At 43.9% G+C, this 19393-nt stretch overlaps 1 protein-coding gene across 2 annotated transcripts in view; it reads right to left on the reverse strand.

The window, feature by feature from the left end:
• Positions 1–19393, reverse strand: part of Liprin-alpha (PTPRF interacting protein alpha) — a 100914-nt gene that overhangs the window by 20809 nt on the left and 60712 nt on the right. For both annotated transcript variants that reach the window (XM_050183256.3, XM_050183255.3), the window contains 6 exons: positions 18198–18306; positions 16390–16471; positions 11510–11710; positions 11196–11371; positions 7137–7234; positions 6400–6575 (listed from right to left, as the gene is read on the reverse strand). In XM_050183256.3, the coding sequence (XP_050039213.1) occupies positions 6400–6575; positions 7137–7234; positions 11196–11371; positions 11510–11710; positions 16390–16471; positions 18198–18306 (842 nt within the window). The remainder of the gene's footprint in view (positions 1–6399; positions 6576–7136; positions 7235–11195; positions 11372–11509; positions 11711–16389; positions 16472–18197; positions 18307–19393) is intronic.

The raw sequence follows: 19393 nt of genomic DNA on the forward strand, positions 1-19393 counted from the left end.
TATGGGGTGGTTTTTCACTGACTGGTGTGCGTCAATTTCATGATGGCCTGTGTCAAATGGGCAGTAAATATGGTACCTCAGTCCGTGATGAGAACTTTAGGAGCGCGATGCCGTAGTACTATGTTAGTTACGAAAAAATCAGCTATTTCACTGGCCGTTCCCTTGGCAAGACACCCTGTCTCGGCATATCGAGTTAGGTAGTCAGTTGCAACTACGATCCAACGCTTTCCTGATGATGATGTGGGAAAGGGGCCAAGTAAGTCCATTCCAACTTGTGCGAATGGAGTTTCCGGTGGCTGTATTAGTTGTAGGAGACCTGCTGGCTTGAGTGGTGGTATTTTATGTCTTTGGCAGTCCCGGCAGGTTCTTATGTAGTGTTGCACAGAATTCAATAACTTTGGCCAGTAATACTTAATGCGGATGTGAGCGAATGTTCTGCTCACTCCTAAATGTCCTGCTGATGGGTCGTCGTGGCATGCTTCCAATATCTCGAGTCGTAACTTTGAAGGTACGACGAGCAGAAATGTCTCTGCACTATGTTCAAAATTTCTTTTGTACAGGACATTATTTCTCAGGACGAACGATGGCAAGCTGCGGACAAAAGCTCGTGGATTGTCGACAGGATGTCCTTCTAGGTAATCAATGAGCAGGCGTAACTTCGCGTTGGATCGCTGATGCTGAGCCATTTGTGATGTTGTCACAGCTCCTAGGAACGGGCAATCCTGTTCATTTTCCCTAACTGTAGATTCTGTGTATTCAATCTGTGCACGAGACAAGCAATCAGCATCACTGTGCTTGTGACCGGACTTGTATACGACCATTATATCGTATTCCTGCAGCCGTAGACTCCATCTTGCCAGCCATCCAGATGGATCTTTGAGATTCGCCAGCCAGCACAACGAATGATGGTCGCTGATAGCTCGGAATGGTCGGCCATATAAGTATGGTCTAAACTTGCTGATGGCCCATATCACCGCGAGGCATTCTTTTTCTGTCGCTGAGTAGTTCACCTCAGCCTTTGAAAGTGTTCGACTAGCATACACAATGACTCGTTCCTCTCCGTTTTGCCACTGAATGAGGACGGCACCAAGGCCTAAATTGCTTGCATCTGTGTGAATATCAGTTTCGGCTTCCTCGTCGAAATGAGCAAGAACTGAGTGGTTCTGAAGACGCTTTCGGAGCTCATTGAAAGCATTCTCCTGCTCATTCAACCAGATGAAAGGCACGTCTTCCTTTGTCAGCCGCGTTAGCGGTTCGGCGACCCTTGAAAAATTTTTGACGCAGCGTCTGTAGTAGGCACAAAGTCCTAAGAATCGCCTAACAGCCTTTTTGTCGGTTGGTTTTGGAAATTTCTCCACTGCCGCAGTCTTCTCAGGGTCCGGGCAAATGCCTTCTGAACTGACGACATGACCAAGGAAAAGAAGCTCGCGAAAGCCGAAATGACATTTCTGCGGTTTTATCGTCAGACCTGCTGATCTAATAGCTTCCATCACAGCCATCACATGACGCAAGGTGATTTCAAATTATGTGTGCCAGCCGCTTCCTGTGTCCGTCCAGCTGTTTACTGCTACCTGCGAAAAATAGCGGCAATGAAGCGGGCAACACGGGCTCGCAAGGCACGTGCAATCGGAGCAACGTGCCATCAGCGCGGGACACGAGGAAAGAAGAAGAGCCGTGGGTCTCTTGCGGAAAGACTGTGGACGTTCTAATGAGGCTCTCGTTTAGCTGTTTGTCGGGCCCAAGTTCGCCCAAGGTAAATTGATTAAAGCACCGTCACTCAACTGTGCATTACAAATCTGGTGGAGGTGCTGGGTATGATTTCAAGCCCTTCTCAAGTCAGAGAAAGGAGCCCGCACTCATGGTAACTTGGACCCATTGAGTTGACTCCTGTTCACCAATGCAGCAGTCGTCGCCTACGTGATGAGCCCCGCGAGTTTTCCCCTTTGCCGGTTTCTATCGGAGCGTCAGCATCCGCTAGCGGAAACGCTACCGAGATGACGACTCAAACCACGCCAACTCACATCGTAGTCAACTCGCCAATGACGCCAGAGCCTTTCCACGGCGACACATTTGAAGACGCAGAGGACTGGCTGGAATGCTTTGAGTGCGTCGAAATTCGAAGATGTGGATTCTGTCCTTGCAGCCATCGACATCGAACCAGGTCTATCGCCCAGACAGAAGGAGCAAATAGAGGCCCTTGTAAGAGAGTTTGCCGAATGTTTTTCAATGTCATCCAAAGTCCGGCGGACATCTATTGCCAAACATCGGATAATTGTCGACGAATCAGTGAGGCCTATTTGCCAGCATCCCTACCGAGTGTCACCAAAAGAGAGAGAAGCTATAGGAAGTCAAGTTAAGGAAATGCTGGAAGATGATGTAATTCAGCCGTCGGCAAGTCCGTGGGCGTCGCCTGTGGTACTTGGAAAGATAAAGGACCAGACCTTGCACTTCTGCATTGATTATCGAAAGCTGAACGCCGTCACAATATGAAAAGAGAATTCATGATTACCAGTCAGTCTCTTGAGTCTGTGCAGGAGTATGTTTATGTAGGTCAATTACTCACGGGGGACCCTGATCATGAGAATAAAATTTACAAAAAAATAAAAATGGGTTGGAGTGCATACGGCAGGCATTACCAAGTCCTTACTGGGGGCTTACCACTGATGTTAAAAAGAAAAGTGTACAATTATTGCATTCTACAGGTGCTAACATATGGGGCAGAAACTTGGAGGTTGACAAAGGAGTGCAAGAACAAGTTAAGGACCGTGCAAAAAGCGATGAAATGAAAAATGTTAGACGTAACATTAAGAGACAGGAAGAGAGCGGGGTGGATCAGAGAGCTAACTTGGATAGCCGTTATTCTAATTGACATTAGAGAAAGAAATGGAGCTGGGCAGGCCATGTAGTATGTAGGGCATAAAACTGGAGGGCCATTAGAGTTACAGAATGGGTGCCAAAATAAGGAAAGCACAGTCAAGGACAGCAGAAAATTAGATGGAGTGATGAAATTAGGAAAGTTTCCGGTGCAGGTTGGAATCAGCTAACGTAAAACAGGGGTAATTAGAGATCGCAGGGAGAGACCTTCGTCCTACAGTGGACATAAAGGAAAACTGAAGATGATGATGAATATGAAATACGAAACTGCATTCATGGCATTAGTTACAGCCTACCATCTGAGCCAGTTTCACCGCCAGTCATGTAAAGACGGCGGTAAAAGTAAGATGGTGACATGTGCTGCCTTTAAGCTTTAATTACAAAAGCTAATTTAAAAAATGAATAATTTAACATGCTAAACTAACAGCAGTAGGGTCGCATGACATGTTTTCAGCACTCCAGAGAGGCTTGTATATGTCACAGGATAAAGAGGTGAAGTGGTTAGTCTAGGCGTGGGCCACCATCCTGTTCGCAATAGAAAGGTTTTAAAAGGTCGAAATATTTGACGCAATGAACTGCGAAGAGAACATGTTCTGGTTTTTAGATAATGATAAAGAGCTGTCTAAGATTGCTGGCGATAAACAGTAAGTGCAAATAAGTTTCCTTTCTGTGAAGTTAAACTGTACAAATTTCATGTGATTTCCGATTGCCAAAATCTGAGGCATGCTACTTCTACCTTAATTTTTTTTATATAATCAGATGCACATTATGTTTGGGTGCACACTGTTTTCTGCTACAAATCCACTATACCTGGGTCCACATTAGATGTGGGGCTGTTGAAATTGTGTAAATACAGTTAACTCTCAATGTAACGAACTTCAATACAGTCAAATCCACTTATAACGATAGCGGTTTTAACAATATATAGGTTATAACAATGAGAACCTGCTGCACCGTCAACTTTTGCATGTTTTTCGTGGTGAAATAACCCGCATACTACAATGCCCAAATGCCGCATTATCGGTTATAATGATGAAGTCTGGCTGCTGGGTGTCTGTGCCAAAAGGTAGTGAAATGCAAAATCCTTGAAAAGAAAAAAAGAAAACGAGAAATTCGAGCTACTGAACGACGGCCCTGACAGCCGCCCCGCGCTCATTTTCCGGCCTTCTCTGCACACCTCTCTCCTGTTGCCCTTCCACCCCTCCAAAGACGAATGGACCGCGCTAACTGTGCTACTACCAGATTGCTCACTGGCTCCTCATTCAGCGCAGTTCTGCAAATAGCTTAATCACTCGCTTTTGTCTTTATTGGTTGTGTCGAAATCATTCCTGTCCACAGTTTCCCAGCCTTGTTTGACTCACCGCTGAAACGGAAGATGGCTAATCTGCCCGCTGATCATTGGCAATGCATAACGTTGCCGGCAAAAAGAAAGTGCACGGCTATAGATTTGGAAACTAAGTGCTTCTAACCGATGAGGGGATCGCCGCTAACGTGCTTGGATTGGATACTGACGGCAACAATGGCAGGAATGATGCGGTAAGGCAGGCTGCCTCAACATTGTCCTCACAGGAGGTCCAGCGACTGATTCAGTCCCTCTGGTGGTTTGTTTTCGTGAGGAAGCTTCCGCTGCACTAAGTGGAACACCTGGACGCCTTGGAGAAGGATGTCTGCAAGCTTCGTGTAAAGCACGCAAGGCTGACAGACAAAGTTTTCTCGTGCAAGCCAGTGAGAAGTATACGGCGAGATGCCTGTGGCGATCTTGCCTCAGAGTTTCTTCTGTATTTCTGAAGCTGACAGGCTGCCACGGCAGCCTTCTCAAAATATTTAAAAGGCCCCTTTTGGAGCCACCAAAGCAGTGCCTCGGCGGTACTTGCATATCACTTGCCACCCGTGACCTCTCTTTGCAGTTGTTATAGCAGTGACATTCATTAATGCCAACAGCCGTGGCTTGTTACATGCGATCGGAGCACCCAGGAAGCAGTTAAATGAGTGAACACAGTCAGCAGCTGGATGGAGGAAGGTGGTGGGGAGGGGCACTAGCCTCCCCGCTATTATAGTTTTCTCACAACAGCTCTGCCGTCCCCCTACTTAGATTTTTTCATGTAACCTGGTTATGAAAATTATCAGTTACAACCATGAAATTTTCATTGCACTTGAATATTGTTATAAGTGGATTCAACTGCATAATTAAGATCTCAATATAACGAAGTATTCAACTTTTAATAACATCTTGTCCATAGAACACCATGTATTTAGAACCTCAATAAAACGAAGTGTGTTTGTATGCTATTTCAATATATAACCAACTTTCACTGCCACCGCAAATGAATGCCAAGACAATAGATGGAAACTTTCATGGATGCAAGTGGTCAAAATGATGGAATTACAAGTGGCTGCTAGCAAATGCACCTCAAATCGCGCACCGTGCGACAAGTGCAACAAGTGCAACCGTGGAAGCAAAGCTGCATCATGTTTCGTATAAAGTCCAAGTGCAATAAGATCCCATCGCACACCTTGCACTGTCTGCTTTAGGTGCGAGGGCGAGACAAGAAAGATGGGGACTTCATGAGTGACGCCTTCCTGGGCGAGCAAAGGGAAAGAGAGGAAGGGGAGCGAGCTCGCAGTACCGTGATCAAGCGCTTGCAAAGGGGGAGAGGGGAGAGGGGGAGTAAGTTGGCGTGTGGCTGTAAGTGCGGCTGAGTGCATACGCAGCTGTGCACTCTGCTTTAGAGGTGATCTGTCACGTGTGCAAAGAGTGGGCGCGCCGAGACCGCGTGGCACCATGTAAGCTGTCTTCCCACCTGTTTACTATTGGAGGTTGCATAATCTCGAGCTTCGATGACCCATTGGAGTGAGAGGCAGATGAAACATTCGCTCCTGCTAACGGCGCTTTTCCCGGCGCTTTTCCCGATAGTGTCGTCCCAGTGTGGGCGACGCTATAAGTAGTGGGGGTGGAGTGCACACGAAAGCGTGGTTGGCTTTGCTAAATCATACGACCGATGTGATGATATCGTCGACGTACCATGGCATGAAGCCCTATCATTCATCTCCGACTCCCAAATTTATCAAACTGAATTGTTTTCTCATTCAAGTTTGCTTTTCCCGATTGCCCGATAACTCGGAAAATTCTGCGGCCCCTTTCTGTGTAAGAAAAATTTATCGGCAACTGTACTTATTTGCACAAAAGGTTTAATTTCTATACAACGAAATTCTTTATAATGAAGCAAATTTCTGATTTTACCGACTTCGCTATATAGGGGTTTAACTGCGCTAACAAATAAAACAATGATATGTTTGGATGCTTTCTTGCCTCTTTTTTAATTCAACCCCCTGGATAATTATATCAATTCCGTTGGTCCCATCCAGATAAAATTAACAAAAGTTGACTGCATTCATTATATGGTGATATCAATGAGAGGCACTTCCAAGTTTACTTCATTATATTGAATAATTCGTTATATCCCTGTTCGTTTGCTAAGGTTCAAGCACTTTAGTAAGTATGTGAGGCTTTGCCGCTGCTCCCACCTGAATGTTTTGTGTAGGTATCTGCAGAGCCAGGCCCAATGCGGAGTGGTCGAAAGTGTCGTCGAGGGCGATGAGCCCTCCATGCACCCCTGACTCGAGCAGATTGTTGGAGTACTCGCGCAGCCCTACACTGTTCACCCACTTGATCACCCGCTCATTGGACCACACCACCACATCTACAGAACAGAAAGATACAACGGGAGAACAATATCAGCACACTGACAGCCTGGATAAAAATTGAAGCATACTCGTGCTGAAACATGAAGCAACAACAACAACAAAAGAACACACACACCATTTGTGATCTGTTTGATGTTTGCTTTCAAAATGTTCGCACATACTGAATGATAAAGCTTTTTGAGTGTTAAAGATGCCAAAACGGGATTGACAAATTAAGCACAAGGTCAAGTGCACCTATTCACAATTGTACAGCCTTCCTTGCCTATAATTCTGAAAAGCTTAACCAAATTGTACCAGCAGTCTTGCCATGGGTGATAATGAGCTAACACACTGGCAACAGCCAACTCAATGTCTCCAGCAGACTCCTTAACTTTGCGTCTTTAAAACCCCAAATATGCATCTTCACCAATGTTGCATTTTGTTTTGGGCTATATGACATTTAATTTCTCCACCTGGGAATCCTTTACCAGGTTACTATACACACAAAAGCATTAGCCATTGAAACATACTTGGCAATAACACTGACCAAGTTTTGAGCACATGCATAAGCAACTTGCCTTTTGTTTCATTATCACTGTTTTTCCTCCTTTCTGCTAGCTCTTGCTTGTCGTAGTTGACTCGCTTGAGACAGCTCACGCCGCATTGAAGACTTGTTCTGCAAGCAGCAAATATATGTGAGAAGTTAGTGGTTTTTCTAAAGCCAGAAAAGCTTCCTGGCCTTGACTGCTTTGATAAAGTACAGCAGAAATCCGTTGATACATGTTTAAAGGACCACAGAAAAAAAAAAAAAGCCTGACTCAGAAAAACATAACATCTATTTGATAACACTTGAGGCAGCACTACAAATAAGGTAAGGCAAAACTTATTTGTATTGAAAGTAATAAGACAGCGTCTGTGAATGTGGGTCTGGAGTGACACCTCGTGTTTGCGTCCACTTTGTCTTCGCTTTCTGTGTTGTGAGCTATGTTGATATCAGCAACCAGCAAAGATCTCAACATGGCAATGGTCATTCTGACATGCCACATGACAGGTGCTGCGAAGTTATGGGCTACAAAGGCGATAAGCGACAGTCACGATACGCGTAGCCAACAGACGAAGTAACATTGGAGATGCACCATCACTGAGAAGGACAATGCAACATACAGGAAGCTAATGCACATGAGACTATTGGAACTAAACAGTATTGGTATTATACAGTGCTAAGAGCCTGGAAAACATAACCAAGATGAAACATATCAACAACATTGTTCTTTAGTTAATTGCACAAGTTTTCGCTACACAACAATGAACAAGGCCAAAACAAGGAAATGGGATATACTACAGGGTGTTTTTTTTAACTGCACCAAATTAAAGAAAATAAAGCCTGCGACAGATCACACAATTTTAACCCCTGAACTAAATGATCTAAATTACTCGATGAGGCAGACATCAGTTCGATGAGCAAACAAATGGGGAATTGACTAGTAAAATAACTTTTACTAATTAAGTTCTTTTTGTAATTAATTTACAGCACATACTGAAATCTAGGAATTGTAGCTAGTCAGTTTTCAAGGCATATCGACTTGGGAATGAGTTCTGAAGATAGCAGCGGTTCAGAGATTTGCACGGTCAAACTTGTGGCAAAAATGCACTGTTGCGGCGCTTAACTGAAAAAAAATAAAACAGATAACAACGCCCAAGCACTCCGTACAGATGGTTAATGAGTAAAGCTGAAACATGCTGCCCCTGTGTTTATCACTCGGTTTATCCTGACAGTTCATTAAACGACGGCTTGGTAGGCTGCCGGATCCTCAGTATGCAGTTGCTGCTTGCGCTCGGCTGCACGAGCCGGTTCTTGTACCCGGGCTGCAGCATCAGCACAGCGTAGATGAGTTCGTTTCCGATTCTGCTTGCGGCATTGCTGCTGGAAAGCTGCCTGCTCCTCAGGAGTATGTATGATACATTCCCTACCTATTTCGGAGCTGGAGAGAAACTGCTGTGTGTGCGCTTGGCTGCAACGGAGAGCAATGATGTCACTACTGGCACAGCCAATTCAGCGCCTCTCTTCTCTTTTTTTTCCTTTCTTTCGCGCATGCACATGGGGTTGTGCCGGAGGAGTTTTCGGCGTACAGGCGACAGACGGACAGACGGACAAATCGGCTAGCCATTTTCAGCTTCACTGTAAAAACAAAACACTGTTTTATGCATTGAAGCAAGAAAGTAAATGGAACGCCAATGCACTTTATCAGATACTTTGAAAATTAATATTTCAAAACTGGTGTATTCCTAAGACTTTGTTTGAAGTGGGTTTGCCTTGCAAACTCGTTGGCTACAATTTGTGAATTGCAATATGCGCTGTGAAGTAATTATATAAAAAGTTCATTTGCATAATTCTGTTACTTGTTCAATTAAACAATGATTTATTGTTGAAGTAATGCCCACTTCATTGACTAATTTAGCTCAACGGTTAGAATTGTGCTACCTGCCACAGGCAATTTAAAAATCTTGGTGCAGCTGAAAAGAAGAAAAAGAAGAAGAATAAAAACGCTTTGTATAGCTGACTCTGTCACACTTTATTGTAGTAAATGAGAAAGTTCATTATCTGCAGCTACCAAAGGTACCTTAGATGCAACATTCCCTACTTTATGTGTGCACTAGGCATTATGCACTGAAAACAGCATCTTGACACAAAGTGTTGCATGCATAAAACTGCTTCATTACATATTAGCAAATAATTTCCATGATGATCTGCAAGGTTAAGGAAGTTTTACAACAAGAAAAATTGCCATCCACCTGACTGTAGTGCAATGTTACAGCCAGGCTGCACCACACTGTTTAAACAACAATCATTGTCCCTCAACCATGGTGAGTGGATCAAACAGTTACTCACTACTACATTTGGCTGTGACAGTCAACTTGCAGAAGTTTTAAAGGAGTCTTGAAACACTTCTTTAATTAATCATAGAATGGCCTCAGTATTAAAGAATGTCGCCTCACAAATATCCTGTCACAAATTTTTTTGGGAATCCTTCAAGTATAAGTGGAGTAAAAGGTAGTTATCGGACCATTGTGCAACTTTCTCCGTTAGTCTCCACTAGCGTGCTGGAAGCTACACAGGGGGATGGCAAGAGAGTGAGGCCCGACCCAAAAGTTAGACATTTTCATATTTTTTTTTTCTCTCTATGATGCTACTTCAGGTTCAGTCGTGCGCGACACTCTCTCGATATGAGATGGGAATCTCGAGCTCGTTGCCAAGCCCTGGAGTCATGTCAGAGAGTGCAGCTTTCAGAGCATCTCACCGGCCAGAGGGCTCGTTGCACCACCCCGTGGCAGCTGCAGTATCTATGCTACGCAGCTCACCGGTGTGATCTACGAAGTCATATGCCGAGCGAATGCAGATAAGTGCAACTGTTATGTGTAGACCGGAAGTGCAAAGATTAAATACTTTTTTCATCTTTCAAAGTGCAGCTCTTAGGCGCCCATTCCTGTGTTGAGCGTTTGCGACCCTTGGCACCCTTCGACGTAACTGAGTGAAAGAGCACAGCGAAGGATGAAGGAGCAAATGCGGAGCGCAGTGGGGGATGAAAGACGGTGATAGCGAAGAAAGCGTGATAAGGAAAGTGGAGGAGGAAGGTGCAGCAGAACCATGAGGCAGAAAGCGGAGGAGGAGGGTATGGTGAAAGCATGAGAAGAAAAGCGCAATGCCGCACAAGACGTGTTTTGTAATGACGATCACTACGAGATGGCGCCAAAGTAGCACATATTGCCTGTTCAGCAATGACGCCATTAATAAAGCATGCAGTGAGTGTGTCCACCGATACCATATATGGAAACAAAGCGCTGAATGAGCAGAGGTCTGTCGGAAGCGGCTGCTGTGAACTGTGCCCATGTATCACCCACGCGTTGCCTCTCACAATCTCTCGATTGGCGCATCAGTCGTGCCACAGTTCGCTCCGTTTGCAAGGTGCTGCACGAGACAGATTGTTCGTGCCAGCAAATATATTGCGAAATGAGTACACATATAGATCTGCCCTCAAGTTTCAAGTGAATATCGTAATCGTCGGCGGATTTTTTTAGATTCCAGACATATACATGTTGCATTTATTTAACTCAAGATTAGCACTAATACTATTGCTGAGGATGTTCTTGTGATCACAAATCCGCCAATACCTGTTGGGGCTGCTTAACTGCTTGTGTCGCAGCTGTGCTGACGACATAGCAAAAGGAGAGTGCAAGCAATATTTGGCTGTTTTTGACATAAGATTGTGAATTCCCAGCTGCGTGCAGTGCTATAACATTTGGCTCACATGTTCACAAGAGCCTCATCTACAGATAAGCAACATTTTCTTACTATGTTCAAAAAGTGTTTCAGGGCACCTATAATGCCTGGCGTGGGCACGCTGACATGGGGCAACAAATGTGATGAACATGCATATCTATTCTGCATGGGTATTTTTGCTGAAGGCAGCCAAAGAGCACACGTAAAGCGCAATTATTTTGTTATTGTTATTTATTTACAGTGCAACGTGAATTTTGTTCAATAGACATGCTTGTGAAAATGGAGGTGGAGGGCAGGGGGTGAATTCTAAGAGGCCAATTGTAAGGTGCAACTTTGGAAAACCCCAACATAGCCGCACCTGTGCAGGTTGTCAACCATCTTTAGGTGCACCCGAAGGTCTTTCTTGGAGAGGTGGCTAAGCATGCGGGCGTCCACCAGGCACTCCATGAAGGTGGACCGGTACTGGGGCAGCCCCAGGCTGGGCAGCCATTCGTTGCCGATCCACTCGTGGTTCATTTCTCCAAATGCCAGGCTCTGCACAAAGCATGGCCAACACACATCAAAGAAACAGGGACACTGGAAAACACTATGCAACAAGCGACAACGAGAGAATTGAGGGTGGGGGAGAGAAATCCAGTAATAATGTTACTTACAGCAGAGAAGGAGACTTACCGTGCGAGCAGGTTTCGCAGCCGAGGGGCTGGTAAGGGCAACCATCTCCTGAATGGCAAGGCGCAACTTGAGCCGGTGAAGTGGGTTGCTGATGCCAATCTCACGTTGAATCTCGGTGTCTGACAACGCTGACATGATGGCCCCACTCTTCACGTTTGCACGGCATGCGGCCACATACCATGCTGGCATGCCCACCCAAAGCTGCATGGTGGGTAGAGAAGATTTTAACATCTTACTACTACAGGCAAATGCAACTTAAGCTGAAACCAGTAAAGCTGCAAGCATACTATGTAAGAAGAAGCACAGTTGCACTAAATAAAAATAGCTGTGGTTGTTGACAGATATAGAACTTCAGGCAGTACCATGGAGCTCTGGTACTTTGCTTTCCTGCATAAACTAGCCACATGCGGCTTTCCAGTACTGTGAATGAGCAGGCCTCTGAGTCTAAACAATGTACTTCAACTGGCAGTCAGCAAGCAGTGCAATCCTGCAAAGACATGTTACATGTAACGTCCCGGCATAATCCCTTATCAATGTGTCGTTAAACTCTCTCCCACTTTAGGTGGTCTGCTGAATACCTGATCCCAAGCATAACAGCCACTACGAGGAGCATTTCGTTTGCTATCTGGCACGATATTCATAAGGGTAGTAAATAGCGGTGTGTGAACATTAGAACATACAAATAAGAATAGTGAATGTTCGAATAATTCAATTTGCAAATATCTACTGTTCAGTTTTTTTAATATTCTGGATATTCGGTGACACACACAGTGTTCCAGAGTATGCTATCTCTGCCAGTACAAAGTTCGTCCATGTACATGGCACTGACCAAAGCAATTAATGAGGGGTGTGTGAATACTGAATAGTAGACTGCGAATTGAATATAAGATCGAATCAAGAAAAAGAAAGCTAAATTTAGAATATTAGAAAAATTTTCACAAAGTGTAATGCTTACAAATTTTGGGAAAGAACCACAGTGCTGCACATGCTCATGAGTTTCCTAGCATTGCATAACAAGAATGTAGCAAGCTACCAGTAACTTATGTTATACAGTACGGTCCACTCTTATTAAACAAAACATCAAATTAGTGTGCCAGCACTGCTTGCAGCTCAGTTCAAGTATATGAAGGTCTGGAAATTACTTATAATGAAGTGTGCTTGTGTGCAATTTCAATATAGCAAAATTTCACTGCCACCACAAATACAGAGAAAATAAACGGAAACTTCCGCAGACACTGATGGTCAAAGGATTGAATTACAAGTGACTTCGCAAACGCACCTCTCAAATTGCCCGCAATGTGAAGAGAGCCACGGCCAAAGTGGAGCCGTACCACAATCTCTATAAAGTCCAACTGCGATAAGATCCTATCGTACCTGTGCGCTGTGTGCTTTAGGTGCGAGTGAAAGCTTGCGAGGGTGAGACAAGAAAGATGGTGGCTTTACGCACGAGTGCCACCTTCTCAAACGAACAAAGGAAAAGAGGGAAGGGGAGCGAGCTCGCGGTAACGGGATCAAGCGTGCCCAGGGGGCGGAGTGGGGGACACGTTGCCGCACATCATGGTTTCTGGCGCACGTCTCAGCCGTGGCTGCGCATGGCTGTAGGCACGGCTGAGCGCATACGCAGCCGTGCACCCTGCTTTAGAGGTAATCTGCCACATGCGCAAACAGCAGGGCGTGGCGAAACGGCATGCCATCATGTAAGCCATCTTCCCGTGCGTTTTGCATTGAAGGTTGCATAATCCCGAGTTTTGGTGACCCATTGGAGCGACAGGCAAACGAAGCATTCGCTCTCCACTGCCAGCATTTCTCATGATAGCGTCGTCCCAGTGCGGGAAACGCTATCAGCCGTTAGTGCAGATTCCGCGCACAAAGCGTGCAAAAGCGTGCCTGACTTCGCTTAATTTGTACTGCCAATGTGAAGATATCATCGATGTGGCATGAAACTGTATCACTCGTCGCTGATTCCCAAATTCATCAAAAAAAAAATTTGTTTTGTCATTCAAATTTGCTTTTTTCGATTGTCCAATAATTTGGAAAATTCTGCAGTCCCTTTCCGTGTAAGAAAAATAGACCGGCAACTGTACCTACTTCCATAAAAGGTTGAATTTCAATACAACGAAATTTCTATATAACGAAGAAAATTGCCGATTTTACCGACTTTGGTATATCGAGGTTTAACTGTACCAATAAGGTTCTCAGTTTAATAGTGGATCTATGTTTTGCAGCAATCTTTTAATTACTGCATAGAAAATTTCATTTTCCAGTTTTTCTCCAAACTAAAGAAGGGCTATCCCAGTTTACAACAGCCCAACGGTTAAGTGCAGGCACCATCCTCGCCGTTTCATTGCCAAGTTCGGCGTTATTTGCTACCTGTCAGATCCTAAAATTTAGAGGGTCATGGTTAATTCACATGACACTTGCAATGCTCTCTTGGGTGGCAACAACTACGAGGGGCTCTGCAGTGCACACAACCTGTGGCACCGCACGGGTCTCCAGATCGAATATACTGAATATTTGAAAAATCAAACAGATATTGGATTCGCTAATTAAACTATTATAACATTCCCTGCTTGATTTGGTAATATTTGAGTATTCGCACATACCTACAATTAACGCAACAATGAAATAATCTGATCCATTTCACCCTGTGAAAGTTGACGTAAAGCGAAGCTGTTGCCGACATCACAACACCACCACAACACACCACAGCACCACCCCCACAAGTGACGTATGTCACACATGCAAGCATGTGCAGGGAAGTGCAGCATATGTCCTCGTTCTTCTGGGCCCTCTTTCAAGTGCAAGTGCCTTATTGAACCAATTGAATTTTTCAAAAGTATATTGCATCAGAAAATTCGTAAAGAATGACTTACACAGAAGCCGCAGATATGATAGCTTTGGATTGTAATTTGAATGTACAGTATGAGAAAACATATCTCTGTTACATGGAAACTCAAAGTCAAAGCCCTTTTCTAGCTGCCATATGAGGTCTGTCTGACTGACCATGGCCACTAGGTGGTGGTACTGTTTTTGGATGAGCACGAGCCTATGAAAAATCCCGACCAACTAGAGGCTAACAGCTTCGCTGTAAAAGCAGCACATATGAAAAGCACAAGGGAATGTGCAAAGATAGGGTCAATTAGCAAACTGAAGGCATGCATATTGTATCAAATATGGGTGTTCCCGCATGTGAATACATATACCTAGTTCAGAGCTTTCTGCCCATATACAAGCTTGAGCACACATAAACTTGGCATGCGTGCTTGTGGTATAGTTGCTGGCTGGTTGCCAGATGAACGGAACGCTGTGTCAATTGCCGTCAGTCTAACCCATATGTGTGAACTTGTCATGGGCCCTGAATTGAGCAACTACAAGAGGCAGCAAATGATGTCTAATCCGACAACAAGAAAGCATCCACTCTTTACTGTCAGCGCCAACTGTGGTCAACCCATGCTGTGACTATGACCGCACGAATCCGTGTCAAGTCACATGATATGCTGTACCCACTTTTGTTTGTCACGCAGACTGGCCTTAAAGAGCTGATGATAAGCCACAGAAACCACCTGCCATAACGATGGAAAAACACATCTGCTTTCTGGAAGAAATCTGGAAAGCAAAACTTCCTAAGCAATAGAAGACTGCCATATCAAGCACAGTATGGCCCACTATTAAACTGAAAATAACACCGGCATTCAGAACAACATAACTTCACTATTTCTTCAGCTTCAGACGGAAAGGAAGCACTTGATTCTATTCAATAGACATTCTGTGATTAAACAAATATTTCTAGACCTTCCTTGTTACCAGCGCTGGCGTACTAATTCGGCATTCCCTTAAATAAGGGTAGACCATACTTGGTAGCTAGAAACATTCTTTAATGCGAATCCTGAGCATGTGCCATATATTCATGCATAAAGTTTGTAAGCATAAAATCGTGTTCAATTTTCTGATACAGTCGCCGACAAATAATTTGGACATGCTTGATGATTCCGACAGCTCTGCGGCACTGCCACTAGTACCATAGACATAATGTATAACGACAACTCGCCACTTCTCTTATCGTCATCACCCATCCCAGTACTTTCACTCCCCTTCCCTCTTCCCCAGTGCAGAGTAGCAGACTAGAGCGCACTAGCTCAGGTCGACCTCTCTGTCTTTCCTGTCAATAAATTCTATATATACAACGACAACTGAAATTTCGGACACCTTACAGCCCGCTATGCAATATAGTAATTTGGCCTCCGATTGGATGGCTGTCTGCTAATTTGACCACCAATTTGAGCAGAAATAGCAATATTTTCGTTCTGATACGTCCCCGGCATGGTCGTTGGCCATCACAGAATGACACTAAGTGCACTTGCTCGAAATGACACTAAATTTACCTGTCTGACAGAGGTTCAGTCCATGCTTGTTACAACTGATCTGCATACAACATGTTTGCAACAACAAGAACATATGTGCAGCAGTGTACTGCATGCAACTAGTGCATGCGGCTGTGCAATGCAAGCAACTATTTCCGGCAGCTTGCGGAATTTGAAAAAAATGTGCTTTTTATTAAAGGAATGAACACACTAGTAGAAAGCTTCCCACAACAGTGTGCCACGCAGCACCCTGCTGGCGGCGAGTTTGCGTGTTGACCACATAGGCAATGCTAGAAGGGAAACTTGGGTGAGCTGGTGTTGATTCATGTTTTGGAAAGTAACAGTGCTAAATGGACCAGGAATTAGGCATCACAGCCAGTAAATTAAGTAAGCTAATCCAATCCCTGCATTTGTTTGCTACTCAATGTGATAATTGAACTGGTGGCGACACATCAAGAGACATCTGTACACTTGCCACATTGGCCTCCAAGTAAAAGGTCCCAAGAAGTGGGCGCTTACCTCAAGCCAAGCAACAATAGTGGGCCCATTCCATAATGCAAATGGAGTGCCTGCTTTCATTGCCTCTGCCAATAGCTCGTGCCTGTAAAGGAAGTCAACGTATAAACAATCTGCGCACAAGTGCGAGACTCTCCTTGGCCAAAACTAAGACCAGAATGGTCTCACAGGTTCATACACAGTTGGCGTCAAAAGTTTATGAACAGTAGGGAACAGAAAAAGCTGAATATTTCCACAGCCTGGCATACAGATTTTAAGCCTGTACTAGTACATGTGAAACACATAGCGTTGTACAGTCCAAAGTTCGACGAAAACTCGTCAGGTGAGGGTGGTACATTGTCAAACTTCCATTTCCCTTTGAACCTTAGACGAATGCCAGTTTATTTGACTATAGTGTTGTACTGTTTTACTGCCTGAAATTACAAACTGTTCAAAAATCCAAATGTTTTCTCAGATACTGCGGTCCATAAGATTTTAACGCCAACTGCACAGCAAAATCCCACTGAAATTTCACCACTTGCATTTTTCTCGCAGTTTTCTTGCCTTACCAGAATGCCAGCATGAAGATCCAATCTAGCATATTCATGCTTTTATATGTCACCATTCCATAAAATTTTTGCATTCTAATTTGCATTCCGGATGAGACAGTGACAATATAGCAGTGTCAAAAGGCAATACTACAGAACTTGCAGTACAAAAATATCTTCTTATGAAAGCACACATTTACACATGTGCAAGTTTTCTAAGGATGTGCCTATCATGGCTGCCGCGAGAAATCAGCTACTCAAGGCATTAAGATTGACATCACTGTTACCTTCAGCAAGTTGCTATCATACCACATGTGCATGAAAGCCAGAATCATGTGCCAGTCAGCAATGATAGATGCCAATAATGCCAGCTTGTGATATATTTTCAAGGTTCTAACTGATAAACTTGATGAAATAAATTATTTACAAATTAAACTGCAAACATTAATTTTGATGGCTTTCTAGGTCTCACCCCCCCCCCCCCCCATTTTACTGCCTCTTGCACTATCTTTCCGCAGCCCTGCAAGAAAGTCTGTCATCAAGGTTTGACTGTAAAAAACAGCAGTGCATCTTTGTTGCCTCTAGAATAAAATGCATAATGACACACTTGTAAAAAGGAAAGGCAATTTTACAGACTTAATTAAAAGCAAAACTTTAATATCTACTGACAAGACCAAGTTTTAGAAGGACAGTGATTAAGAGCAAAAAGCAAAGTTGCATTAGAAGATTACACTTTTTACAAATTACAGATTACAAATCACTTTAACCAAGATAGAGGTTCAGCATATGAGAAAGAGATAGGAAAGTACACGGTGGCTGGCAAGACCATCATTGAATTCCTAGAGCAGCCATCTGTGATGTTACAGAACGTGCCAAAAGCTGGCCAAAGTTGGCTCATTTCAGGCTACCAGGCATCTTATTAAATGATGCACTGCAACATAAAATATTTACTTTTTCTTTTCATATAGCCACTTAAATTTTACTAATTTCTAGTATTTCATGCAGAAAAAAAAAATCTAGATTTGCAAGAATTTGCAATGAGTGCAATGCTGAACAATGAAGTTGTCAATGTCAGAGCTGAGGCATAAGGAAAATTCAGCAGCCAAATATAGCTTTATGTGCTAAAATATTGAGATTTTATTGCCAAATTATTGCTGAGGCAGCCACAAAAGAATAATAACACAGCTTCTCAGCCTGACTTAGTGGTTTTTCCTTCAGCAATCCTATGGCAAACCAAGAAAATGTTCTTGGGAAATAGTGAAAGACAGCACAAAAGAAACCCACTTTTTCTTTGTACGCCGATCCACCTCAGTTTTTGGCCCCAATGTTCCTCCCGCCAGAGAGAGGGTTCCTGTGTCACTCCCACAAATATCACTGTCCATATAGATGCCCCCTGCAAGGTGAGATAAAAACAGGCTTGTCAGAGCTGGTAAAGTGCACTTAGAGCAAGGAAGGCATACTAGATGATAAAGTCAGCGGAAGCATGACAGGTGCAATCAAGGTGACACTAAGACCTGATTCACACAAATGTCATCCACCTCATCACCATCACTGTGACAGCACCAGCGTCCATCAGGAGAGAGCATTTCCTTGCAGGTTATTCCTCAATAATGGAATGCTGGCGATGCTGCCCAATGCTCTTAACGTCATTAGCAACCCATTTTTTAAAAGAAACTGGTGAGGAAATGCTCTGTCCTTACAGATGCTGATGTTGTGATGGTGACAGGAAGGGCCAAATGACGGCTTTATGAATTAGGCCTATGCCTCGTGGCTTAGGAGAACCAAAGCCAGAAAGCATAAAAGACACACTGCTTAGGTTTATGTTCATAGTGTACACTGGTGACTTCCTAAAATGGTATAAACTTAGGTGGACATTCTTCTGGATTCCATTACAGTTGGAACAATGGAATGAGTGGTGATTATATGAAAGGATATACAAAATGCATGAATGCACAAAGTATGTCAGTCTATACTACACATGAATGTAGGCCTTACGATGAAATGCTTCCTTTCAGCATCATAAACATATAGATTTTATTCCACGTGATGCATTGGCCTCGAGATCAAGTGGAGTCGCTGCTTGGCAGACGCTGGCTGAACCATGCAAGGTGTGGACTGGACCTCGTGTCTGCTAATCGCTATGTGTTTACATGTGCATCTACAACATACGTATCCTCTAAACACTGTCTGTTTTGGGGTTGTAGAACAGTTCAAAAATGTTGGTCTGCATATTTTGACCATGCACAGAAGCATTCAGCATTGCAGGTAAAAGGGTATAAAACAGCATTACCAGGGCAGACTCTCCCTCTCTGGCACCCCAACCTCAAACCTGTTGGATAGGAATACCTGTTGCAACCAGTGAGTGACTCTGTTTGCCTGACTATCCCAGGCAACGATGCAAGCCTATTTATTACTTATTAGAGTGTACTCCCCTCTGCAAGTGCTCCTTATTGCTTGTAGCAATACCTTTGTTAGAGTTG

This window comes from Dermacentor andersoni, chromosome 4 (assembly GCF_023375885.2).
Source record: "Dermacentor andersoni chromosome 4, qqDerAnde1_hic_scaffold, whole genome shotgun sequence".
In the NCBI taxonomy this organism is placed as follows: Eukaryota; Metazoa; Arthropoda; class Arachnida; order Ixodida; family Ixodidae; genus Dermacentor; species Dermacentor andersoni.